The 26841-nt window shown below is 47.7% G+C and overlaps 1 protein-coding gene across 1 annotated transcript in view; it reads left to right on the forward strand.

The window, feature by feature from the left end:
- The first annotated feature begins 595 nt into the window (after window positions 1-595).
- The window catches only part of LOC121556011 (kelch domain-containing protein 3), a 136669-nt gene continuing 110423 nt past the window's right edge, over window positions 596-26841 (forward strand). The window contains exons 1-6 of the mRNA XM_045213919.1: window positions 596-668; window positions 13227-13322; window positions 13373-13580; window positions 23567-23743; window positions 24952-25067; window positions 25188-25259. Of these exons, the coding sequence (XP_045069854.1) occupies window positions 13427-13580; window positions 23567-23743; window positions 24952-25067; window positions 25188-25259 (519 nt within the window). The 5' untranslated portion in view covers window positions 596-668; window positions 13227-13322; window positions 13373-13426. The remainder of the gene's footprint in view (window positions 669-13226; window positions 13323-13372; window positions 13581-23566; window positions 23744-24951; window positions 25068-25187; window positions 25260-26841) is intronic.

Consider the following 26841-nt stretch of genomic DNA (forward strand, 5'->3'; position numbering starts at 1 on the left):
TGAGCAAGGCAGAGGGAAAACTACTGATATATACAGTGATGGTGCAGAGATGGCAGGAGCAGTGGAATAGAGATACTAAGGGAAGGCATTTATTTCAAGTACAGAGGAAAGTCGGGGAGGGGAGGACCGCAGGAAGGGACAGAAGAGAGGAGGCTATTTTTACAAGATTAAGGGTGGGACACAGCCAGTTGAATAAGACCTTAAATGTGATAGGAAAGCATAAAACAGGAAAGTGTGATTATGTAATTTGTAAGTCGCTCTGGATAAGAGCATATGCTAAATGACGTAAATGTAAATGTATTGCCAGGAAACAGAGATCGTGGAGCATGTATTGCTACAGTGTGGGCAGTATCAGAGGGAAAGAGAGATGATGAGATCTAGTGTGAGAGAGAAGGGGATACAGGAAATTAGTTTAAAGACTATATTGAGTAGAACGTCATTAGATATAGTTTCAAATATTTTGTTATATTTTTTAAGAGCAACGGGGCTGGCAGGTAGGATTTAGTTTCTCCCTGTATCTGGCCCACACTCCAGTGCAGTAGGTGGCGGTAATGCGCCATAACGTTGGATGCCGATAAACCCCATTGAAGAGAAAGAAGAGGTCTGACACAGTAAACATTACGTCACGAGGGCCGAGAAGGGTATTGATCCACCGTCTAGCTTCCAAGGTAATGTCGGTTAGCAATCTAACGTTAGCAAATATATTTTTTTGTGTAAACCCAGAGTGACACCTTTGATTAATACACGAATATCTTACTAACCTTTGCAAGTTGGTGATTGCAATTGTTTAATAGATGTGGGTCGTTAGCTGCCAAGTCTGATAGCTAGCTAGCATATCACCTTTTGGATAGCTGACTTGCTAACTAGCTAATAGATGACATTAGCTAACCACCAAGCAGCTAACGTTAATTTACAAATGGCCAACGTTGGATATCTGCAAAACGTTAGCTAACATCCAAAGTTGTTTTTTTGTTTTGGTCACGTTCAATGTTGTCTACTAACGTTATCCCAACTAACGTTAGATAAATTAGCTAGCTAGCTGGTTTGCTAAACTAGCTGGCTGGGTAGCTAGCCTAGCTACTTTGCTAAACTAGCTAACGCAATCTGGCTTCTCTGATATGAGGACGGTGTATTGCTAGCTAGCTGCTTGCTAAAATAGTTGGCTGGCTAGAGGTAGCTAAGTTAGCTAGCAATCGCATAGTTGACACCTTTTCTTACTAACGTTAGTCGTCAAAGAAACTGTGGACATTATTATTCCGAAGCTGTGTGGACATTATTTAATCCGTCAAACCTAACTGTCTGGTTTGCTACTCTAGCCAGAGGTTGGTAGCAGTAGTGATATTTGTCAGACGGCAACAGATCATTGCTAGCTAGCTACCTAGCCAAGTTAGCTAGCTACTTTGACACGTCCACAAACTTTTAATTAGCTAGAGAAACTCAGATCTTAGCTAGCAGCTAGCTGGCTAGATCATATATTTGTCTCAGGCTTGCTAGGTAAGGAACCATTAGATTCTGAAGTCAGTAGCTAGCAGTGTTTTAGCATTTGTCCTGTGGTAGGGGCCTTTCTCCATGATGTGTCATCTGGAAATAGAAGGGTGTGCATTATTAGTCTTCTGAGGGTTTATTTATAAGAGCTATTGAAGGTCACTGGTTGAGAGAGGACCAGAGGACATGACATGGCGGAGTCTTAAATGGCACCCTATTCCCAAATACTTCATAGAGCTCTGGTCAACAGTAGTGCTCTATATAGTGGAGAGTGACATTTGGGACGCACCCCAGGGGATATATTTTTAGGGCTGGGGATGGGGTGTTTTGGCAGTGTACCTGGTAGTTATGCACAACTAGCTAGCTCTAGAGATGGCCAAGTCCTGCAGAGGAGAAGGACATGGGGTTATGTTTTGAGGACAGGGGTGGGGTATGTTTTTAGGACTGGGGACTTTGTTTGGCAGTGTAGTTGGTAGTTATGTATACCTAGCTAGCTCTAGACAGATGGGCTAACTAGATCTACATTGAATACCTTTCCAGGCCAGACCTAGGCTAAAGCCTTTTCAGTCAGAGTTAACCTTTACTTCTTGTTATGACCAATGTACTTAGTTTTTGCATGATAGGCCTATATCTACAGAGTAGGAAAGTGGAAGTTAGATGGGTCTCCCATCCCTCCCCTCTGCCAGTCAGTTGAATCGATGCTTCTGTCTACTTTCTGATGTCTCAGTGTGCTTTCAGATGGATTGTGGGGACTCAGAGAGGTTGCTCTGTCTCTCTCTCACCCAGAGGTTGCTCTGTCTCTCTCTCACCCAGAGGTTGCTCTGTCTCTCCCACCCAGAGGTTGCTCTGTCTCTCCCACCCAGAGGTTGCTCTGTCTCTCTCACCCAGAGGTTGCTCTGTCTCTCCCACCCAGAGGTTGCTCTGTCTCTCCCACCCAGAGGTTGCTCTGTCTCTCCCACCCAGAGGTTGCTCTGTCTCTCCCACCCAGAGGTTGCTCTGTCTCTCCCACCCAGAGGTTGCTCTGTCTCTCCCACCCAGAGGTTGCTCTCTCTCTCCCACCCAGAGGTTGCTCTGTCTCTCTCTCTCTCACCCAGAGGTTGCTCTGTCTCTCTCTCTCTCACCCAGAGGTTGCTCTGTCTCTCTCTCACCCAGAGGTTGCTCTGTCTCTCTCTCACCCAGAGGTTGCTCTGTCTCTCCCACCCAGAGGTTGCTCTGTCTCTCTCACCCAGAGGTTGCTCTGTCTCTCTCTCTCACCCAGAGGTTGCTCTGTCTCTCTCTCACCCAGAGGTTGCTCTCTCTCTCCCACCCAGAGGTTGCTCTGTCTCGCTCTCTCTCACCCAGAGGTTGCTCTGTCTCTCTCTCTCTCACCCAGAGGTTGCTCTGTCTCTCCCACCCAGAGGTTGCTCTGTCTCTCTCTCACCCAGAGGTTGCTCTGTCTCTCCCACCCAGAGGTTGCTCTGTCTCTCTCACCCAGAGGTTGCTCTGTCTCTCTCACCCAGAGGTTGCTCTGTCTCTCTCACCCAGAGGTTGCTCTGTCTCTCCCACCCAGAGGTTGCTCTGTCTCTCCCACCCAGAGGTTCTCCCACCCAGAGGTTGCTCTGTCTCTCCCACCCAGAGGTTGCTCTGTCTCTCCCACCCAGAGGTTGCTCTGTCTCTCCCACCCAGAGGTTGCTCTGTCTCTCCCACCCAGAGGTTGCTCTGTCTCTCCCACCCAGAGGTTGCTCTGTCTCTCCCACCCAGAGGTTGCTCTGTCTCTCCCACCCAGAGGTTGCTCTGTCTCTCCCACCCAGAGGTTGCTCTGTCTCTCCCACCCAGAGGTTGCTCTGTCTCTCCCACCCAGAGGTTGCTCTGTCTCTCCCACCCAGAGGTTGCTCTGTCTCTCCCACCCAGAGGTTGCTCTGTCTCTCCCACCCAGAGGTTGCTCTGTCTCTCCCACCCAGAGGTTGCTCTGTCTCTCCCACCCAGAGGTTGCTCTGTCTCTCTCTCCCACCCAGAGGTTGCTCTGTCTCTCTCTCCCACCCAGAGGTTGCTCTGTCTCTCTCTCCCACCCAGAGGTTGCTCTGTCTCTCCCACCCAGAGGTTGCTCTGTCTCTCCCACCCAGAGGTTGCTCTGTCTCTCCCACCCAGAGGTTGCTCTGTCTCTCTCACCCAGAGGTTGCTCTGTCTCTCTCACCCAGAGGTTGCTCTGTCTCTCTCACCCAGAGGTTGCTCTGTCTCTCCCACCCAGAGGTTGCTCTGTCTCTCCTCTCACCCAGAGGTTGCTCTGTCTCTCTCTCACCCAGAGGTTGCTCTGTCTCTCTCTCTCCCACCCAGAGGTTGCTCTGTCTCTCTCTCTCCCACCCAGAGGTTGCTCTGTCTCTCTCACCCAGAGGTTGCTCTGTCTCTCTCACCCAGAGGTTGCTCTGTCTCTCTCACCCAGAGGTTGCTCTGTCTCGCTCACCCAGAGGTTGCTCTGTCTCTCTCACCCAGAGGTTGCTCTGTCTCTCTCACCCAGAGGTTGCTCTGTCTCTCTCACCCAGAGGTTGCTCTGTCTCTCTCTCCCACCCAGAGGTTGCTCTGTCTCTCTCACCCAGAGGTTGCTCTGTCTCTCCCACCCAGAGGTTGCTCTGTCTCTCTCTCCCACCCAGAGGTTGCTCTGTCTCTCCCACCCAGAGGTTGCTCTGTCTCTCCCACCCAGAGGTTGCTCTGTCTCTCCCACCCAGAGGTTGCTCTGTCTCTCCCACCCAGAGGTTGCTCTGTCTCTCCCACCCAGAGGTTGCTCTGTCTCTCCCACCCAGAGGTTGCTCTGTCTCTCCCACCCAGAGGTTGCTCTGTCTCTCCCACCCAGAGGTTGCTCTGTCTCTCTCCCACCCAGAGGTTGCTCTGTCTCTCCCACCCAGAGGTTGCTCTGTCTCTCCCACCCAGAGGTTGCTCTGTCTCTCTCACCCAGAGGTTGCTCTGTCTCTCTCACCCAGAGGTTGCTCTGTCTCTCTCACCCAGAGGTTGCTCTGTCTCTCTCTCTCACCCAGAGGTTGCTCTGTCTCTCTCTCACCCAGAGGTTGCTCTGTCTCTCTCTCACCCAGAGGTTGCTCTGTCTCTCTCTCTCACCCAGAGGTTGCTCTGTCTCTCTCTCACCCAGAGGTTGCTCTGTCTCTCTCCCACCCAGAGGTTGCTCTGTCTCTCTCTCAGCCAGAGGTTGCTCTGTCTCTCTCTCACCCAGAGGTTGCTCTGTCTCTCTCACCCAGAGGTTGCTCTGTCTCTCTCACCCAGAGGTTGCTCTGTCTCTCTCACCCAGAGGTTGCTCTGTCTCTCTCACCCAGAGGTTGCTCTGTCTCTCTCACCCAGAGGTTGCTCTGTCTCTCCCACCCAGAGGTTGCTCTGTCTCTCCCACCCAGAGGTTGCTCTGTCTCTCTCACCCAGAGGTTGCTCTGTCTCTCCCACCCAGAGGTTGCTCTGTCTCTCCCACCCAGAGGTTGCTCTGTCTCTCCCACCCAGAGGTTGCTCTGTCTCTCCCACCCAGAGGTTGCTCTGTCTCTCCCACCCAGAGGTTGCTCTGTCTCTCTCCCACCCAGAGGTTGCTCTGTCTCTCTCCCACCCAGAGGTTGCTCTGTCTCTCTCCCACCCAGAGGTTGCTCTGTCTCTCCCACCCAGAGGTTGCTCTGTCTCTCCCACCCAGAGGTTGCTCTGTCTCTCTCCCACCCAGAGGTTGCTCTGTCTCTCTCTCCCACCCAGAGGTTGCTCTGTCTCTCTCTCCCACCCAGAGGTTGCTCTGTCTCTCTCTCCCACCCAGAGGTTGCTCTGTCTCTCTCCCACCCAGAGGTTGCTCTGTCTCTCTCCCACCCAGAGGTTGCTCTGTCTCTCTCTCACCCAGAGGTTGCTCTGTCTCTCTCACCCAGAGGTTGCTCTGTCTCTCTCACCCAGAGGTTGCTCTGTCTCTCTCACCCAGAGGTTGCTCTGTCTCTCTCACCCAGAGGTTGCTCTGTCTCTCTCTCACCCAGAGGTTGCTCTGTCTCTCTCTCACCCAGAGGTTGCTCTGTCTCTCTCTCACCCAGAGGTTGCTCTGTCTCTCTCTCTCACCCAGAGGTTGCTCTGTCTCTCTCTCTCACCCAGAGGTTGCTCTGTCTCTCTCTCTCACCCAGAGGTTGCTCTGTCTCTCTCTCTCACCCAGAGGTTGCTCTGTCTCTCTCTCACCCAGAGGTTGCTCTCTCTCTCTCTCTCACCCAGAGGTTGCTCTGCCTCTCTCTCTCCCACCCAGAGGTTGCTCTGTCTCTCTCTCACCCAGAGGTTGCTCTGTCTCTCTCTCTCACCCAGAGGTTGCTCTGTCTCTCTCTCCCACCCAGAGGTTGCTCTGTCTCTCTCTCTCACCCAGAGGTTGCTCTGTCTCTCTCTCACCCAGAGGTTGCTCTGTCTCTCCTCACCCAGAGGTTGCTCTGTCTCTCTCTCCACCCAGAGGTTGCTCTGTCTCTCTCTCTCACCCAGAGGTTGCTCTGTCTCTCCCACCCAGAGGTTGCTCTGTCTCTCCCACCCAGAGGTTGCTCTGTCTCTCTCTCACCCAGAGGTTGCCCTGTCTCTCTCACCCAGAGGTTGCTCTGTCTCTCTCACCCAGTGAGTAGTGAGGACATCCACAGATTGGCTATCAAATTCCCTGGAAGGCTATGTCTCCTACACCCACTCACTCTCCATTATCCCATACTGCCAGTGCCAGTTAGCTAATTTTAGCTAAAAGTTTAGCATCACCATTTAACACAACATAGCTAGCTAGCTACTCCACCGACTCTCCACAGCTAATAGGCAGCTGCTTCATTCAAAAACGAATCCGTTGTGATTTAATTATAATGTTGCTAGTTAACTAGTTGTGGCCATCCTGGTTAGTATCAACAAGGGCTTACTACAAATTCTAGCTTGCTAGCAGCAACATTACCACTGCTTGCTAGTTAGTTTACATTAGCTTCAACAGGCACAAGCCAAACAAGCTACTGCCACCTTGTGGCCTGGAGTATTTAAACAAGGCAAATCAGAGAAAAAAATGTGACTTCTTGGCGTAATGAAACACGTCTTGACTTGTTGGCGTAATGAAACACGTCTTGACTCGTTGGCGTAATGAAACGCACGTCTTGACTTGTTGGCGTAATGAAACACGTCTTGACTTGTTGGCGTAATGAAACGCACGTCTTGACTTGTTGGCGTAATGAAACGCACGTCTTGACTTGTTGGCGTAATGAAACGCACGTCTTGACCAGGCTCAATCTGAACTACAGTCTGCCTTCATTGTATTACAGATAGTTTTAGATGTGTGTGTATTGTTGTGAATTGTTTGATACTTCTGCACTGTTGGAGCTAGGAACACAAGCATTTTGCTACACCCGCAATAACATCTGCTAAATATGTGTATGTGACCAATAAAATTTGAATTGATTTCAATGTGAATTTCAGAAATGTCATTCCTCTGCTGGAGGTTTAAAACACAAAAGGGGACATATTTGCATATATTATGGTCTTGTGAAGGCTGGCTGAATTCTGGCAAAGGGATTGTTCTTTTATCTCAGCATGTCTACAGATTTTCCCTTCTCCCTGTTTTTGTTTGTTTGGAAATGTTGACACTGGAGACTTATCTGAAGTAACTGTGTAACCAAGCATTTATAGCGCTAAGTAATGCATTGTCATTAATTTGAATCTTGGTTATCCTCCCATAATGTGAAGTTATGGATCACTAGATTGATTTATTACAAGATTAAGGGTATACTGCGCAATAATGGATGCCTTCTATGGAATACGGTACAACTAAAGAAGTCTGTGTTGAAAACATGCCCACGTCATGGGAGATACAGTGCCTTTGGAAAGTATTTAGACCGCTTGAATTTTTCCACATTTTGTTACGTTCCAGCCTTATTCTAAAATGGATAAAATAAAATAAATTCCTCAGCAATCTACACACAATACCCCATAATGATGAAGTGAAAACAGGTTTTTAGAAATGTTTGCAAATTTATAAAAAAAACTAAACAGAAATACCTTATTTACATAAGTATTCAGACCCTTTGCTATGAGACTCGAAATTGAGCTCAGGTGCATCCTGTTTCCATTGATCATCCTTGATGTTTCTAAAACTTGATAGGAGTCCACCTTTGGTAAATTCAATTGATTGGACATAATTTGGAAGGTACACACCTGTCTATATAAGGTCCCACAGTTAACAGTGCATGTCAGAGCAAAAACCAAGCCATGAGGTCGAAGGAATTGTCCGTAGAGCTCCGAGACAGGATTGTGACGAGGCACAGATCTGGGGATGGGTACCAAAAATTGTCTGCAGCATTGAAGGTACCCAAGAACACAGTGGCCTCCATCATTCTTAAATGGAAGAAGTTTGGAACCACCAAGACTCTTCCTAGAGCTGGCTGCCCTGCCAAACTGAGCAATCAGGGGAGAAGGGCCTTGGTCAGGGAGGTGACCATGAACCGATGGTCACTCTGACAGAGCTCCAGAGTTCCTCTGTGGAGATGGGAGAACCTTCCAGAAGGACAACCATCTCTGCAGCACTCCACCAATCAGGCCTTTATGGTAGGGTGGCCAGACGGAAGCCACTCCTCAGTAAAAGGCACATGACAGTCTGCTTGGAGTTTGCCAAAAGGCACCTAAAGACTCTCAGACCATGAGAAACAAGATGATCTGGTCTGATGAAACCAAGATTGAACTCTTAGCCTGAATGCCAAGCATCACGTCTGGAGGAAACCTGGCACCATCCCTATGGTGAAGCATGGTGGTCGCAGCATCAGGCTGTGGGGATGTTTTTCAGCGGCAGGGACTGGGAGACTAGTCAGGATCGAGGCAAAGATGAACGGAGCAAAGTACAGAGAGACCCTTGATGAAGACCTGCTCCAGAGCGCTCAGGACCTCAGACTGGGGCGAAGGTTCACCTTCCAACAGGATAACGACCCTAAGCACACAGCCAAGACAACACAGGAGTGGCTTTGGGACAAGTCACTGAATGTCCTTGAGTTGCCCAGCCAGAGCTCGGACTTGAACCCGATCGAACATCTCTGGAGAGACCTGAAAATAGCTGTGCAGCGACGCTCCCCATCTAACCCGACAGAGCTTGAAATGATCTGCAGAGAAGAATGGGAGAAACTCCCCAAATACAGGTGTGCCAAGCTTGTAGCGTCATACCCAAGAAGACTCAAGGCTGTACTCACTGACAAAGATGCTTCAGCAAAGTATTGAGTAAAGAGTCTGAATACTTATGTAAATGTGATATTTAAGTCTTTAATTTTTAATTTTATTAAAATGTATTAACTTTGTCATTATGGGGTATTGTGTGTAGATTGAAGGGAGGAAAAAACAATGTAATACATTTTAGAATAAGGCTGTAACGTAACAAAATGTGGAAAAAGTCAAGGGGTCTTAATACTTTCCGTTCAGGCAATCAAAAGTCTCTATTTTTTTCAAGAGTTTTTCAAGAGTTGTTCATTTGTTAGGCTATCGGTTCAAGGTGCAACACAATATTTATTATTGAATTGCCTTTGATCTAATTCAGTCTTATTAATCACTTACACATATTTAATAATAATCTCTTACCTAGCTTGATGACTGCGGTCATTTTTGCTGACTTTCTGTTCTAAATAGAGACTACGTATTGGATTGTGTAAAAATGCAATACATTAGCTTAACCTCCCGAGTGGCTAGCTGTGGCACTAGAGATCCTGGTTCGAATCTTACTGGGTTCTGGTGTTGCTTGCTGGGTTCTGGTGTTGCTTGCTGGGTTCTGGTGTTGCTTACTGGGTTCTGGTGTTGCTTACTGGGCTCTGTCGTAGCCGGCCGCGACCGGGAGACCCCATGGGGCGTCGCACAATTGGCCCAGCGTTGTCCAGGGTAGGGGAGGGAATGGCCAGCAGGGATGTAGCTCAGTTGGTAGAGCATGGCGTTTGCAACGCCAGGGTTGTGGGTTCAAATCAAATCAAATCAAATGTTATTGGTCACATGCGCCGAATACAACAGGTGTAGACATTACAGTGAAATGCTTACTTACAGCCCTTAACCAACAGTGCATTTATTTTTAACAAAAAAAGTAAAAATAAAACAACAAAAAAAAGTGTTGAGAAAAAAAAGAGCAGAAGTAAAATAAAGTGAAAGTAGGGAGGCTATATATACAGGGGGGTACTGGTGCAGAGTCAATGTGCGGGGGCACCGGCTAGTTGAGGTAGTAGAGGTAATATGTACATGTGGGTAGAGTTATAGTGACTATGCATAAATAATTAACAGAGTAGCAGCAGCGTAAAAGGATGGGGTGGGGGGCAGTGCAAATAGTCCGGGTAGCCATGATTAGCTGTTCAGGAGTCTTATGGCTTGGGGGTAGAAGCTGTTGAGAAGTCTTTTGGACCTAGACTTGGCACTCCGGTACCGCTTGCCGTGCGGTAGCAGAGAGAACAGTCTATGACTAGGGTGGCTGGAGTCTTTGACAATTTTGAGGGCCTTCCTCTGACACCGCCTGGTATAGAGGTCCTGGATGGCAAGAAGCTTGGCCCCAGTGATGTACTGGCCCGTACGCACTACCCTCTGTAGTGCCTTGCGGTCGGAGGCCAAGCAGTTGCCATACCAGGCGGTGATGCAACCAGTCAGGATGCTCTCGATGGTGCAGCTGTAGAATTTTTTGAGGATCTGAGGACCCATGCCAAATCTTTTCAGTCTCCTGAGGGGGAATAGGCTTTGTCGTGCCCTCTTCACGACTGTCTTGGTGTGTTTGGACCATGATAGTTCGTTGGTGATGTGGACACCAAGGAACTTGAAGCTCTCAACCTGTTCCACTACAGCCCCCGTCGATGAGAATGGGGGCGTGCTCAGTCCTCTTTTTTTTCCTGTAGTCCACAATCATCTCCTTTGTCTTGGTCACGTTGAGGGAGAGGTTGTTGTCCTGGCACCACATGGCCAGGTCTCTGACCTCCTCCCTATAGGCTGTCTCATCATTGTCGGTGATCAGGCCTACCACTGTTGTGTCATCGGCAAACTTAATGATGGTGTTGGAGTCGTGCCTGGCCATGCAGTCATGGGTGAACAGAGAGTACAGGAGGGGACTGAGCACGCACCCCTGAGGGGCCCCCGTGTTGAGGATCAGTGTGGCAGATGTGTTGTTACCTACCCTTACCACCTGGGGGCGGCCCGTCAGGAAGTCCAGGATCCAGTTGCAGAGGGAGGTGTTTAGTCCCAGGATCCTTAGCTTAGTGATGAGCTTAGAGGGCACTATGGTGTTGAATGCTGAGCTGTAGTCAATGAATAGCATTCTCAGGGTTAGGGGTAGGGAGGCAGGGACAGGGTTAGGGTTAGGGGTAGGGAGGCAGGGACAGGGTTAGGGGTAGGGAGGCAGGGACAGGGTTAGGGGTAGGGAGGCAGGGACAGGGTTAGGGGTAGGGAGGCAGGGACAGGGTTAGGGTTAGGGGTAGGGAGGCAGGGACAGGGTTAGGGTTATGGGTAGGGAGGCAGGGACAGGGTTAGGGTTATGGGTGGGAGGCAGGGACAGGGTTAGGGGGTAGGGGAGGCAGGGACAGGGTTAGGGGTTAGGGGGTAGGGAGGCAGGGACAGGGTTAGGGTTATGGGTAGGGGAGGCAGGGACAGGGTTATGGGTAGGGAGGCAGGGACAGGTTAGGGTTAGGGTAGGGAGGCAGGGACAGGGTTGGGTAGGGAGGGCAGGGTTAGGGGTAGGGAGGCAGGGGACAGGGTTAGGGTTAGGGGGGTAGGGAGGCAGGGACAGGGTTAGGGGTAGGGAGGCAGGGACAGGGTTAGGGGGTAGGGAGGCAGGGACAGGGTTAGGGTTAGGGTAGGGAGGCAGGGACAGGGTTAGGGTTATGGGTAGGGAGGCAGGGACAGGGTTAGGGGTAGGGAGGCAGGGACAGGGTTAGGGGTAGGGAGGCAGGGACAGGGTTAGGGTTAGGGGTAGGGAGGCAGGGACAGGGTTAGGGTTAGGGGTAGGGAGGCAGGGACATGGTTAGGGTTATGGGTAGGGAGGCAGGGACAGGGTTAGGGTTATGGGTAGGGAGGCAGGGACAGGGTTAGGGGTAGGGAGGCAGGGACAGGGTTAGGGTTAGGGGTAGGGAGGCAGGGACAGGGTTAGGGGTAGGGAGGCAGGGACAGGGTTAGGGGTAGGGAGGGACAGGGTTAGGGGTAGGGAGGCAGGGACAGGGTTAGGGTTAGGGAGGCAGGGACAGGGTTAGGGGTTAGGGAGGCAGGGACAGGGTTAGGGTTATGGGTAGGGAGGCAGGGACAGGGTTAGGGTTAGGGGTAGGGAGGCAGGGACAGGGTTAGGGGTAGGGAGGCAGGGACAGGGTTAGGGGTAGGGAGGCAGGGACAGGGTTAGGGTTAGGGGTAGGGAGGCAGGGACAGGGTTAGGGGTAGGGAGGCAGGGACAGGGTTAGGGGTAGGGAGGCAGGGACAGGGTTAGGGTTAGGGGTAGGGAGGCAGGGACAGGGTTAGGGGTAGGGAGGCAGGGACAGGGTTAGGGTATGGGTAGGGAGGCAGGGACATGGGTTAGGGGTTAGGGGTAGGGAGGCAGGGACAGGGTTAGGGGTTATGGGTAGGGAGGCAGGGACAGGGTTAGGGGTTATGGGTAGGGAGGCAGGGACAGGGTTAGGGTTAGGGGTAGGGAGGCAGGGACAGGGTTAGGGTAGGGAGGCAGGGACAGGGTTAGGGTTATGGGTAGGGAGGCAGGGACAGGGTTAGGGTTAGGGGTAGGGAGGCAGGGACAGGGTTAGGGGTTAGGGTAGGGAGGCAGGGACAGGGTTAGGGTTAGGGTAGGGGCATGGGTAGGGAGGCAGGGACAGGGTTAGGGTTATGGGTACGGAGGCAGGGACAGGGTTAGGGTTATGGGTAGGGGAGGCAGGGACAGGGTTAGGGTTAGGGAGGCAGGGACAGGGTTAGGGGTAGGGAGGCAGGGACAGGGTTAGGGTTAGGGGTAGGGAGGCAGGGACATGGTTAGGGTTAGGGGTAGGGAGGCAGGGACAGGGTTAGGGTTAGGGGTAGGGAAGCCATCGTACAGGGAAGTAATGGGGAAATGTGGGTTTAGAGGCCCAACCAGTGACCACCTCCTAGCAGAGGCCCAACCAGTGACCACCTCCTAGTAGAGGCCCAACCAGTGACCACCTCCTAGTAGAGGCCCAACCAGTGACCACCTCCTAGTAGAGGCCCAACCAGTGACCACCTCCTAGTAGAGGCCCAACCAGTGACCACCTCCTAGTAGAGGCCCAACCAGTGACCACCTCCTAGTAGAGGCCCAACCAGTGACCACCTCTAGTAGAGGCCCAACCAGTGACCACCTCCTGTAGAGAACCAGTGAACTCCTAGTAGAGGCCCAACCAGTGACCACCTACTAGTAGAGGCCCAACCAGTGACCACCTCCTAGTAGAGGCCCAACCAGTGACCACCTCCTAGTAGAGGCCCAACCAGTGACCACCTCCTAGCAGAGGTCCAACCAGTGACCACCTCCTAGCAGGGATAATACAGGGGCCTGAGGAGCTGTCAACAACAGAATAGAGATGAACCTCAGAGAACAGTCTTCATACCTCCTTCTCAGTCTTCTTTATCTCCACTCAGAGCTAATGATTTTTCAACATACTCACACCTACAATGGGGCTTTACTTGCAATGGCTGCGACATGGCTATTTGACCTTCCTTAGTTGAATGCATTGACTGTAAATCGTTCTGGATTAGAGGGTGATGGTGTAGGGACGGCTGTAACATCTAACCTCTCTCTCTCTCTCTCTCTCTCTGTCTTCCCCCAGCTCTGGGTAGGTAATGTCTGTTTGAGGGTGGATGGTGTGCCAGCAGAACACAGGGTGATGGTGTAGCACTGGGTGACAGGCTGCCAGGGAGCGGAGTTGAGCGGAGTTGAGCGGAGTTGAGCGGAGTTGAGCGGAGTTGAGCGGAGTTGAGCGGAGTTGAGCGGTGAAGTGCTAGCTGAGTGGGAGCGGCAGGGCGTGGGATGTTGCGCTGGACGACCCACCTGGACGGAGGGCCGCGGAGGGTAAACCACGCTGCTGTCTCCATTGGACACAAGGTGTACTCCTTCGGAGGGTACTGCTCTGGAGAGGACTACGAGACGCTGAGACAGATAGACGTACATGTCTTCAACACAGGTAGGTTACTGTTATAGACAAAAACAGTCCATCTTTATATAGACCTCGATTATTAATGATATGACTGTCTAGGCTTAGGTTACATTAGTTATAGGTATGTCCCATGCATGCTCGTCTTTCCCTAAATTACCTTCAGTTTTCTCAACTTCAAATGGCAAGTCCTTTGATATTGTAGGCTAACCACTTTCATCTTAAGATCTGTCATTTTACCATTTGATGTCATGGTGACATGATCTGTCTATCATTATAAAATGGTGTAGTTCTTCAGATGAGTGTGGAATAAATGAAGTCAATCTGGAAGAGCAGAGCCTGAGCTGCCGTAGGGGCAGAGCCTGAGCTGCCGTAGGGGCAGAGCCTGAGCTGCCGTAGGGGCAGAGCCTGAGCTGCCGTAGGGGCAGAGCCTGAGCTGCCGTAGGGGCAGAGCCTGAGCTGCCGTAGGGGGCAGAGCCTGAGCTGCCGTAGGGGGCAGAGCCTGAGCTGCCGTGAGGGGCAGAGCCCTGAGCTGCCGTAGGGGCAGAGCCTGAGCTGCCGTAGGGGCAGAGCCTGAGCTGCCGTAGGGGCAGAGCCTGAGCTGCCGTAGGGGCAGAGCCTGAGCTGCCGTAGGGGCAGAGCCTGAGCTGCCGTAGGGCAGAGCCTGAGCTGCCGTAGGGGCAGAGCCTGAGCTGCCGTAGGGGGCAGAGCCTGAGCTGCCGTAGGGGCAGAGCCTGAGCTGCCGTAGGGGCAGAGCCTGAGCTGCCTGCCGTAGGGGCGGAGCCTGAGCTGCCTGCCGTAGGGGCGGAGCCTGAGCTCTGCCGTAGGGCGGAGCCTGAGCTGCCGCCGAGGGGGCAGAGCCTGAGCTGCCGTAGGGGCGGAGCCTGAGCTGCCGTAGGGGCGGAGCCTGAGCTGCCGTAGGGGCAGAGCCTGAGCTGCCGTAGGGGCGGAGCCTGAGCTGCCGTAGGGGCGGAGCCTGAGCTGCCGTAGGGGCGGAGCCTGAGGCTGCCGTAGGGGCGGAGCCTGAGCTGCCGTAGGGGCGGAGCCTGAGCTGCCGTAGGGGCGGAGCCTGAGCTGCCGTAGGGGCGGAGCCTGAGCTGCCGAGGGGCGGAGCCTGAGCTGCCGTAGGGGGCGGAGCCTGAGCTGCCGTAGGGGCGGAGCCTGAGCTGCCGTAGGGGCGGAGCCTGAGCTGCCGTAGGGGCGGAGCCTGAGCTGCGGGGGAGAGCTGCCGTAGGGGGCGGAGCCTGAGCTGCCTGCCGAGGGGCGGAGCCTGAGCTGCCTGCCGTAGGGGCGGAGCCTGAGCTGCCTCGTGAGGGGCGGAGCCTGAGCTGCCTGCCGTAGGCGGAGCCTGAGCTGCCTGCCGTAGGGGCGGAGCCTGAGCTGCCTGCCGTAGGGGCGGAGCCTGAGCTGCCTGCCGTAGGGGCGGAGCCTGAGCTGCCTGCCGTAGGGGCGGAGCCTGAGCTGCCTGCCGTAGGGGGCAGAGCCTGAGCTGCCTGCCGTAGGGGCAGAGCCTGAGCTGCCTGCCGTAGGGGCGGAGCCTGAGCTGCCTGGCCGTAGGGGGCGGAGCCTGAGCTGCCTGCCGTAGGGGCGGAGCCTGAGCTGCCTGCCGTAGGGGCGGAGCCTGAGCTGCCTGCCGTAGGGGCGGAGCCTGAGCTGCCTGCCGTAGGGGCGGAGCCTGAGCTGCCTGCCGTAGGGGCGGAGCCTGAGCTGCCTGCCGTAGGGGCGGAGCCTGAGCTGCCTGCCGTAGGGGCGGAGCCTGAGCTGCCTGCCGTAGGGGCGGAGCCTGAGCTGCCTGCCGTAGGGGCGGAGCCTGAGCTGCCGTAGGGGCAGAGCCTGAGCTGCCGTAGGGGCAGTAGTGTATACAACAGGGTCATCTGCATACAGATGAAAGTTAGTTTTGTATAGATAGACCAATACTGTTAATATAAATAGTGAAAAGAACTGGACCAAGAATAGAACCCTGTGGGACTCCTTGTGTTATGTCTAGAAATCCTGATTTAACGCCATCAGTAAATACACACTGTGTTCTGTCTTTTAAATCATTCTCAGCTACAAGCAGCCAGATCTAAGCCAATCACAGAGAGTTGCAGAATAAGTAAGGTGTGATCCACAGTGTCGAATGCCTTGGACAGGTCAATGAAGAGGGCAGCACAGTGTTTCTTCGTATCTAAACCATTTACGACATTTAAAACCATAGAAGTAGCAGAGATGGTACTGTGACCTGGTCTGAACCCTGACTGTTTTACATTCAGAAAAGATGTAGCAGTTAAAAGGGGTCTATCTAAGCAGTGTATTAATCAATGATTCCAGGATTTATGCTAGGCAAGAGAGTTTGGAAATGGGACGATAATTATTATCACTCGGGTCGCCACCTTTATGTAAAGGAAGTACATGGGCCGCCTTCCAAACTCTAGGGATAGTACTCCATATAATTGTCAAGTTAAAAATGTGTTAATGCTTCCGCAATCAACAGAGCAGAAAGCTGTAATAAGATGGGATCAAGCATATCAGCCCCAGCAGATGTTTTTACATCAATCATAAGTAGTTGTTCCAATACATCAGAAGTACAAGGATTCACTGGGGGTCGTCTGGTCCTCTATCAAGTCGACTAGCGGCTGGGAGAGGGACGAGCAGTTTACTGACTGACCCGGGTCTATTAAACCAACATTTATTTCAAACAAAAAACCGGCGGACATAAAATGTTGATTAAAAGCATGACCTATCTAATTTTTTCCAATAATGATGTCAGAGTTCAGTATAACTTGCTTGGGTGGGGAAGGAGAGGAATTTCCACGCTTTAGCGCCTTAACTGTTTTCCAATTTAGATGGATCACCAGCAGAGTCGGTGATAGAACTTAGGAAGTAGCTTGATTTAGCCTTTTTTACTAAGGACGTGCATTTATTCCTCAGTTGCCTGAAAAGCTGCCAGTCCACAACAGCATCAGTTAGTGTAGCTTTGGCCCAGGCATGAGTTCTTGTTCTAAAGACATCTGAAAGTTCTGTGGAAAACCAGGGATTTGATCTGTTTTTTTAGTCTATAGCGTTTAAAAGGAGCATGTTTATCTGCCAGTGATATAAAAATAGATGAGAAATGCTCAAGCGCTAATTCAGGCTCAGGTTGATGGAGGAAGGAAGTTCAGAAAAGTACAAGTCATGGGGAGAAAAGTTATTAAAATCTATCTCCCTAATAATACAGGGATCAGAATGATGCTGTCTAGTATCTCTAATACAGGCTGTAGGACAATGATCACTGAGGTCACTAGCAAACACCAAAAGACATGTACTTATGGGGGTTATTTGTGATAATTTAAATATAATAATGAGGATCTATCTAGATGTTTCACATTTAACCGGGTGGGTTTTGTGATTAGCTGGGTTAGATTAAGATCAAGACAAATGTTCTTAAAGTGATCTGAGATAGGTGTCAGCCAGTCCAGGTTGAAGTCACCTAAGACCACCAGTTCAGATGAGAGAAAAGGGTTTGAATGCTCAGCTATGATACTAGTCGTATCAACTAAAGCAGCAGGAGGCCTATACACTCCAGCAACAAATACATGCACGTTTTGGCTCATGGTCACATCTAATACCAGGATTTCACATTTCTGGGGTATAAGAACACAAAGTGGATACCACATACATCACCACCCCTCCACCTTTTCTCTGCCTGTCACATCTTAACATGTTGTAATTAGCAATGTCAATGTCCTTATCCATGTAATACTAGTGTCTCTGTAGTAATACTAGTGTCTCTCTGTAGTAATACTAGTGTCTGTAGTAATACTAGTATCTCTCTGTAGTAATACTAGTGTCTCTCTGTAGTAATACTAGTGTCTCTCTGTAGTAATACTAGTGTCTCTCTGTAGTAATACTAGTGTCTCTCTGTAGTAATACTAGTGTCTCTCTGTAGTAATACTAGTGTCTCTGTAGTAATACTAGTGTCTCTCTGTAGTAATACAAGTGTCTCTCTGTAGTAATACTAGTGTCTCTCTGTAGTAATACTAGTGTCTCTCTGTAGTAATACTAGTGTCTCTCTGTAGTAATACTAGTGTCTCTTTGTAGTAATACTAGTGTATCTCTGTCATGAGAATTTCTATCTCTAATTCAACCTAAGCTTGAATCATTACCAGAGGTTGTAAGGCTCTGGTTTTAATCATAAATGATTCAAGGTCCACAACCAGCAAGAATGATCTGTATGTTTATTCATGGAGAGCTCTGGCGCCAAAACCCATACCCTCCTCTTTTATACCACTTGACACACAAAGGCACTTTGCTCCGCCCACCTTTAGGAGGCTTTTTTTAACCCGTTTTCTCAGTCTCCTTCACCCTGGAATGTTTAGTCCCGCCCCCCTCTGTTAGTGGGGTGCCACTACATTATAACTCTTAACACCGTTCACACATTTATACTGAATTTGGGGTGAAATCCTTTAGTCATTATTCTTAAAATACAAATTAATCTAACAATCTGTAGTAATAATAGTGTCTCTGTAGTAATACTAGTGTCTCTCTGTAGTAATACTAGTGTCTCTCTGTAGTAATACTAGTGTCTCTCTGTAGTAATACTAGTGTCTCTATGTCCTCTGTAGTAATACTAGTGTCTCTATGTCCTCTGTAGTAATACTAGTGTCTGTAGTAATACTAGTATCTCTCTGTAGTAATACTAGTGTCTCTCTGTAGTAATACTAGTGTCTCTGTAGTAATACTAGTGTCTCTGTAGTAATACTAGTGTCTCTGTTGTAATACTAGTGTCTCTCTGTCCTCTGTAGTAATACTAGTGTCTCTCTGTAGTAATACTAGTGTCTCTCTGTAGTAATACTAGTGTCTCTATGTCCTCTGTAGTAATACTAGTGTCTCTCTGTAGTAATACTAGTGTCTCTCTGTAGTAATACTAGTGTCTCTATGTCCTCTGTAGTAATACTAGTGTCTCTGTAGTAATACTAGTGTCTCTGTAGTAATACTAGTGTCTCTGTAGTAATACTAGTGTCTCTCTGTAGTAATACTAGTGTCTCTCTGTAGTAATACTAGTGTCTCTCTGTAGTAATACTAGTGTCTCTCTGTAGTAATACTAGTGTCTCTCTGTAGTAATACTAGTGTCTATATGTCCTCTGTAGTAATACTAGTGTTTCTCGGTCCTCTTTAGTAATGCTAGTGTCTCTATGTCTTCTGTAGTAATACTAGTGTCTATGTTATCTGTTGTAATACTAGTGTCTATGTCCTCTGTAGTAATACTAGTGTCTCTCTGTCCTCTGTAGTAATACTAGTGTCTCTGTCCTCTGTAGTAATACTAGTGTCTCTCTGTCCTCTGTAGTAATACTAGTGTCTCTATGTCCTCTGTAGTAATACTAGTGTCTCTATGTCCTCTGTAGTAATACTAGTGTCTGTAGTAATACTAGTATCTCTCTGTAGTAATACTAGTGTCTCTCTGTAGTAATACTAGTGTCTCTGTAGTAATACTAGTGTCTCTGTAGTAATACTAGTGTCTCTGTTGTAATACTAGTGTCTCTCTGTCCTCTGTAGTAATACTAGTGTCTCTCTGTAGTAATACTAGTGTCTCTCTGTAGTAATACTAGTGTCTCTATGTCCTCTGTAGTAATACTAGTGTCTCTCTGTAGTAATACTAGTGTCTCTCTGTAGTAATACTAGTGTCTCTATGTCCTCTGTAGTAATACTAGTGTCTCTGTAGTAATACTAGTGTCTCTGTAGTAATACTAGTGTCTCTGTAGTAATACTAGTGTCTCTCTGTAGTAATACTAGTGTCTCTCTGTAGTAATACTAGTGTCTCTCTGTAGTAATACTAGTGTCTCTCTGTAGTAATACTAGTGTCTCTCTGTAGTAATACTAGTGTCTATATGTCCTCTGTAGTAATACTAGTGTTTCTCGGTCCTCTTTAGTAATGCTAGTGTCTCTATGTCTTCTGTAGCAATACTAGTGTCTATGCTTATCTGTTGTAATACTAGTGTCTATGTCCTCTGTAGTAATACTAGTGTCTCTCTGTCCTCTGTAGTAATACTAGTGTCTCTGTCCTCTGTAGTAATACTAGTGTCTCTCTGTCCTCTGTAGTAATACTAGTGTCTCTATGTCCTCTGTAGTAATACTAGTGTCTCTATGTCCTCTGTAGTAATACTAGTGTCTGTAGTAATACTAGTATCTCTCTGTAGTAATACTAGTGTCTCTCTGTAGTAATACTAGTGTCTCTGTAGTAATACTAGTGTCTCTGTAGTAATACTAGTGTCTCTGTAGTAATACTAGTGTCTCTCTGTAGTAATACTAGTGTCTCTCTATAGTAATACTAGTGTCTCTCTGTAGTAATACTAGTGTCTCTGTAGTAATACTAGTGTCTCTCTGTAGTAATACTAGTGTCTCTCTGTAGTAATACTATTATCTCTCTGTAGTAATACTATTATCTCTCTGTAGTAATACTAGTGTCTCTGTAGTAATACTAGTGTCTCTGTAGTAATACTAGTGTCTCTCTGTAGTAATACTAGTGTCTCTCTATAGTAATACTAGTGTCTCTCTGTAGTAATACTAGTGTCTCTCTGTAGTAATACTAGTGTCTCTGTAGTAATACTAGTGTCTCTCTGTGGAAATACTAGTGTCTCTCTGTAGTAATACTAGTGTCTCTGTAGTAATACTAGTGTCTCTGTAGTAATACTAGTGTCTCTGTAGTAATACTAGTGTCTCTGTGGAAATAGTAGTGTCTCTCTGTAGTAATACTAGTGTCTCTGTAGTAATACTAGTGTCTCTGTAGTAATACTAGTGTCTCTCTGTAGTAATACTAGTGTCTCTGTAGTAATACTATTGTCTCTCTGTGGAAATACTAGTGTCTCTGTCCTCTGTAGTAATACTAGTATCTCTTTGTAGGAATACTAGTGTCTCTCTGTAGTAATACTATTGTCTCTCTGTAGTAATACTAGTGTCTCTGTAGTAATACTAGTGTCTCTGTAGTAATACTAGTATCTCTCTGTAGAAATACTAGTATCTCTTTGTATAAATACTAGTGTCTCTATGTCCACTGTAGTAATACTTGTCTCTCTGTAGTAATAGACACTAATATGTCGTCTTTAGTAATACTAGTGTCTCTCTGTAGTAATACTAGTGTCTCTCTGTAGTAATACTAGTGTCTCTCTGTAGTAATACTAGTGTCTCTGTAGTAATACGAGTGTCTCTGTAGTAATACTAGTGTCTCTGTAGTAATACTAGTGTCTCTGTAGTAATACTAGTGTCTCTCTGTAGTAATACTAGTGTCTCTATAGTAATACTAGTGTCTCTCTGTAGTAATACTAGTGTCTCTCTGTGGAAATACTAGTGTCTCTCTGTAGTAATACTAGTGTCTCTCTGTAGTAATACTAGTGTCTCTCTGTAGTAATAATAGTGTCTCTCTGTAGTAATACTAGTGTCTCTCTGTAGTAATACTAGTGTCTCTCTGTAGAAATACTAGTGTCTCTCTGTAGTAATACTAGTGTCTCTGTAGTAATACTAGTGTCTCTGTAGTAATACTAGTATCTCTCTGTAGATATACTAGTGTCTCTCTGTGGAAATACTAGTGTCTCTCTGTAGTTCTTCTAGTGTCTCTGTAGTAATACTATTGTCTCTCTGTAGAAATACTAGTGTCTCTCTGTGGAAATACTAGTGTCTCTCTGTAGTTATTCTAGTGTCTCTGTAGTAATACTAGTGTCTCTCTGTAGTAATACTAGTGTCTCTCTGTAGTAATAATAGTGTCTCTCTGTAGTAATACTAGTGTCTCTGTAGTAATACTAGTGTCTCTGTAGTAATACTAGTATCTCTCTGTAGAAATACTAGTGTCTCTCTGTGGAAATACTAGTGTCTCTCTGTAGTTCTTCTAGTGTCTCTGTAGTAATACTAGTGTCTCTCTGTAGTAATACTAGTGTCTCTATCCACTGTAGCAATATTTGTCTCTTTGTAGTAATACTAGTGTTTCTATGTCCTCTGTAGTAATACTAGTGTCTCTCTGTAGTAATACTAGTGTCTCTGTGGAAATACTAGTGTCTCTCTGTAGTTCTTCTAGTGTCTCTGTAGTAATACTAGTGTCTCTCTGTAGTAATACTAGTGTCTCTCTGTAGTAATAATAGTGTCTCTCTGTAGTAATAATAGTGTCTCTCTGTAGTAATACTAGTGTCTCTCTGTAGTAATACTAGTGTCTCTCTGTAGAAATACTAGTGTCTCTCTGTAGTAATACTAGTGTCTCTGTAGTAATACTCAGTGTCTCTGTAGTAATACTAGTATCCTCTGCAGAAATACTAGTGTCTCTGTGGAAATACTAGTGTCTCCTCTGTAGTTCTTCTAGTGTCCTGTAGTAATACTATTGTCTCTCTGCAGAAATACTAGTGTCTCTCTGTGGAAATACTAGTGTCTCTCTGTAGTTCTTCTAGTGTCTCTGTAGTAATACTAGTGTCTCTCTGTAGTAATACTAGTGTCTCTCTGTAGTAATAATAGTGTCTCTCTGTAGTAATACTAGTGTCTCTGTAGTAATACTAGTATCTCTCTGTAGAAATACTAGTGTCTCTCTGTGGAAATACTAGTGTCTCTCTGTAGTTCTTCTAGTGTCTCTGTAGTAATACTAGTGTCTCTCTGTAGTAATACTAGTGTCTCTATCCACTGTAGCAATATTTGTCTCTTTGTAGTAATACTAGTGTTTCTATGTCCTCTGTAGTAATACTAGTGTCTCTCTGTAGTAATACTAGTGTCTCTGTAGTAATACTATTGTCTCTCTGTAGTAATACTAGTGTCTCTGTAGTAATACTAGTGTCTCTGTAGTAATACTAGTGTCTCTGTAGTAATACTAGTATCTCTCTGTAGAAATACTAGTATCTCTCTGTAGAAATACTAGTGTCTCTATTTCCTCTGCATAAATACGATTGTCTCTCTGTAGAAATACCAGTGTCTCTCTGTAGAAATGTCTTTCTCTCTGTCGTAATATGACTGTCTCTCTCTCTCTGTGGTAATCAAATCAAATAAAATTCTGTTTGCCACATGCGCCGAATACAACAGGTGTAGACATTACCGTGAAATGCTTACTTACAGCCCTTAACCAACAATGCATTTATTTCTTAATAAAAAAGTAAAATAAAACAACAACAAAAAAGTGTTGAGAAAAAAGAGCAGAAGTAAAATAAAATAACAGTAGGGAGGCTATATATACAGGGGGTACCGGTGCAGAGTCAATGTGCGGGGCACCGGCTAGTTGAGGTAGTTGAGGTAATATGTACATGTGGGTAGAGTTAAAGTGACTATGCATAAATAATTAACAGAGTAGCAGCAGCGTAAAAAGATGGGGTGGGGTGGGGGGCAGTGCAAATAGTCTGGGTAGCCATGATTAGCTGTTTAGGAGTCTTATGGCTTGGGGTAGAAGCTGTTGAGAAGCCTTTTGGACCTAGACTTGGCGCTCCGGTACCGCTTGCCGTGCGGTAGCAGAGAGAACAGTCTATGACTAGGGTGGCTGGAGTCTTTGACAATTTCTAGGGCCTTCCTCTGACACCGCCTGGTATAGAGTTCCTGGATGGCAGGAAGCTTGGCCCCAGTGATGTACTGGGCGTACGCACTACCCTCTGTAGTGCCTTGCGGTCGGAGGCTGAGCAGTTGCCATACCAGGTGGTGATGTAACCAGTCAGGATGCTCTCGATGGTGCAGCTGTTTAACTTTTTGAGGATCTGAGGACCCATGCCAAATATGTTCAGTCTCCTGAGGGGGAATAGGCTTTGTTGTGCCCTCTTCACGACTGTCTTGGTGTGTTTGGACCATGATAGTTTGTTGGTGATGTGGACACCAAGGAACTTGAAGCTCTCAACCTGTTTCACTACGACTGTGTCTCTCTCTCTCTGTCGTAATACGACTGTCTCTCTCTCTCTATCGTAATACGACTGTCTCTCTCTGTCGTAATACGACTGTCTCTCTCTCTCTGTCGTAATACGACTGTCTCTCTCTCTCTCTGTCGTAATACGACTGTCCCTCTCTCTCTGTTGTAATACGACTGTCTCTGTCTGTGTCCTCTCTCTCACTAGTTTCTCTTCGGTGGATGAAGTTGCCCCCAGTGAGGACAGGTGGTAGGGAGCATGCCAGGGAGGTTCCCTATATGCGCTATGGTCACACAGCTGTGCTGCTGGAAGATACCATCTACATCTGGGGGGGTCGTAACGACACTGAGGGGGCCTGCAACGTCCTCTATGCCTTCCACGTCAGTAAGTACACCTAATGGTTTGGTGTATGTCAGTTTGTTTTAGAAGTGGAGATACACTCATTGTTGGATTGATGAAAGGAGAACTAGCTCCAACACCTGCCTGGTTAGATGTTTCCTCTTTGTGGATCCACAGCTTCAGCCTCTAGAACAGTGTCTTTATGTTAACACGTCTTTATGTTAACACGTCTTTATGTTAACACGTCTTTAGGTTAACACGTCTTTATGTTAACACGTCTTTATGTTAACACGTCTTTATGTTAACACGTCTTTATGTTAACACGTCTTTAGGTTAACACGTCTTTAGGTTAACACGTCTTTAGGTTAACACGTCTTTATGTTAACACGTCTTTAGGTTAACACGTCTTTATGTTAACACGTCTTTATGTTAACACGTCTTTATGTTAACACGTCTTTAGGTTAACACGTCTTTAGGTTAACACGTCTTTAGGTTAACACGTCTTTAGGTTAACTCGTCTTTATGTTAACACGTCTTTAGGTTAACACGTCTTTAGGTTAACACGTCTTTATGTTAACACGTCTTTATGTTAACACGTCTTTACGTCTTTAGGTTAACACGTCTTTAGGTTAACACGTCTTTAGGTTAACACGTCTTTAGGTTAACACGTCTTTAGGTTAACTCGTCTTTAGGTTAACACGTCTTTAGGTTAGCTCGTCGTTATGTTAACATATCTTTACGTCTTTAGGTTAACTCGTCTTTAGGTTAACACGTCTTTAGGTTAACACGTCTTTAGGTTACCACGTCTTTAGGTTAACACGTCTTTATGTTAACACGTCTTTAGGTTAACACGTCTTTATGTTAACACGTCACTCGGTTAACACGTCTTTATGTTAACACGTCTTTACGTTTTTAGGTTAACACGTCTTTAGGTTAACACGTCTTTAGGTTAACACGTCTTTAGGTTAGCTCGTCATTATGTTAACACATCTTTACGTCTTTAGGTTAACTCGTATTTAGGTCTTTAGGTTAACTCGTCTTTAGGTTAACTCGTCTTTAGGTTAACTCGTATTTAGGTCTTTAGGTTAACTCGTCTTTAGGTTAACACGTCTTTAGGTTAACACGTCTTTATGTTAACTCGTCTTTAGGTCTTTAGGTTAACACGTCTTTAGGTTAACTCGTCTTTACGTCTTTAGGTTAACACGTGTTTATGTTAACACGTCTTTAGGTTAACATGCATGTTTGGTCCCCAGACAACCACCGGTGGTTCACCCCTAAGATCTCTGGGACGGTTCCGGGGGCGAGAGACGGCCACTCAGCCTGCATCCTTGGGAAGGCCATGTACATCTTTGGAGGATACGAGCAGCTGGTAAGAGTCCTTGACCCCTGACCTCTAACCCTGACCAATGTGTCCTGGGGATGCTCTCATTGGTGTCCTCTGTTTGTATGGTGTTACCATGACATTCCCCTGTTCTCTCCTCTCTTCCAGGCTGACTGCTTCTCCAATGACATTCATAAGCTGGACACCACCACGATGGCCTGGTCACTAGTCAACGCAAGAGTGAGTTACCTAACCCTAACCTCTGACCATTTCACTTGCTGGGGGTTGGCATTACTAGTCCAGTGTAGTGCGGTGGTTTTATTGAGTGGACATAACAGAACGGCCCTTGAACATCCACTGGGAGTTACCCTGCCCATTCAGCCAAGCACTAAAAGCCTGGGAGAGGATTATACACCGCATTATAATACTGTTACCCTGCCCATACCTTGCAGGGTGAAAACTATATCACTACAGGGTAGGGGCAGAACTATATCACTACAGGGTAGGGGCAGGGTGAAAACTATATCACTACAGGGTAGGGGCAGAACTATATCACTACAGGGTAGGGACAGGGTGAAAACTATATCACTACAGGGTAGGGGCAGGGTGAAAACTATATCACTACAGGGTAGGGGCAGGGTGAAAACTATATCACTACAGGGTAGGGGCAGGGTGAAAACTATATCACTACAGGGTAGGGGCAGGGTGAGAACTATATCACTACAGGGTAGGGGCAGGGTGAAAACTATATCACTACAGGGTAGGGACAGGGTGAAAACTATATCACTACAGGGTAGGGGCAGGGTGAAAACTATATCACTACAGGGTAGGGGCAGGGGTGAAAACTATATCACTACAGGGTAGGGGCAGGGTGAAAACTATATCACTACAGGGGTAGGGGCAGGGTGAAAACTATATCACTACAGGGTAGGGGCAGGGTGAAAACTATATCACTACAGGGTAGGGGCAGAACTATATCACTACAGGGTAGGGGCAGAACTATATCACTACAGGGTAGGGGCAGAACTATATCACTACAGGGTAGGGGCAGGGTGAAAACTATATCACTACAGGGTAGGGGCAGGGTGAAAACTATATCACTACAGGGTAGGGGCAGGGTGAAAACTATATCACTACAGGGTAGGGGCAGAACTATATCACTACAGGGTAGGGGCAGGGTGAAAACTATATCACTACAGGGTAGGGGCAGGGTGAAAACTATATCACTACAGGGTAGGGACAGGGTGAAAACTATATCACTACAGGGTAGGGGCAGGGTGAAAACTATATCACTACAGGGTAGGGGCAGGGTGAAAACTATATCACTACAGGGTAGGGGCAGGGTGAAAACTATATCACTACAGGGTAGGGGCAGGGTGAAAACTATATCACTACAGGGTAGGGGCAGGGTGAAAACTATATCACTACAGGGTAGGGGCAGGGTGAAAACTATATCACTACAGGGTAGGGGCAGAACTATATCACTACAGGGTAGGGGCAGGGTGAAAACTATATCACTACAGGGTAGGGGCAGAACTATATCACTACAGGGGTAGGGGCAGGGTGAAAACTATATCACTACAGGGGTAGGGGCAGAACTATATCACTACAGGGTAGGGGCAGGGTGAAAACTATATCACTACAGGGGTAGGGGCAGGGGTGAAAACTATATTACTACAGGGTAGGGGCAGGGTGAAAACTATATCACTACAGGGTAGGGGCAGGGGTGAAAACTATATCACTACAGGGTAGGGGCAGGGTGAAAACTATATCACTACAGGGTAGGGGCAGGGTGAAAACTATATCACTACAGGGTAGGGGC

Source organism: Coregonus clupeaformis, unplaced genomic scaffold (assembly GCF_020615455.1).
Source record: "Coregonus clupeaformis isolate EN_2021a unplaced genomic scaffold, ASM2061545v1 scaf0171, whole genome shotgun sequence".
Lineage (NCBI taxonomy): Eukaryota > Metazoa > Chordata > Actinopteri > Salmoniformes > Salmonidae > Coregonus > Coregonus clupeaformis.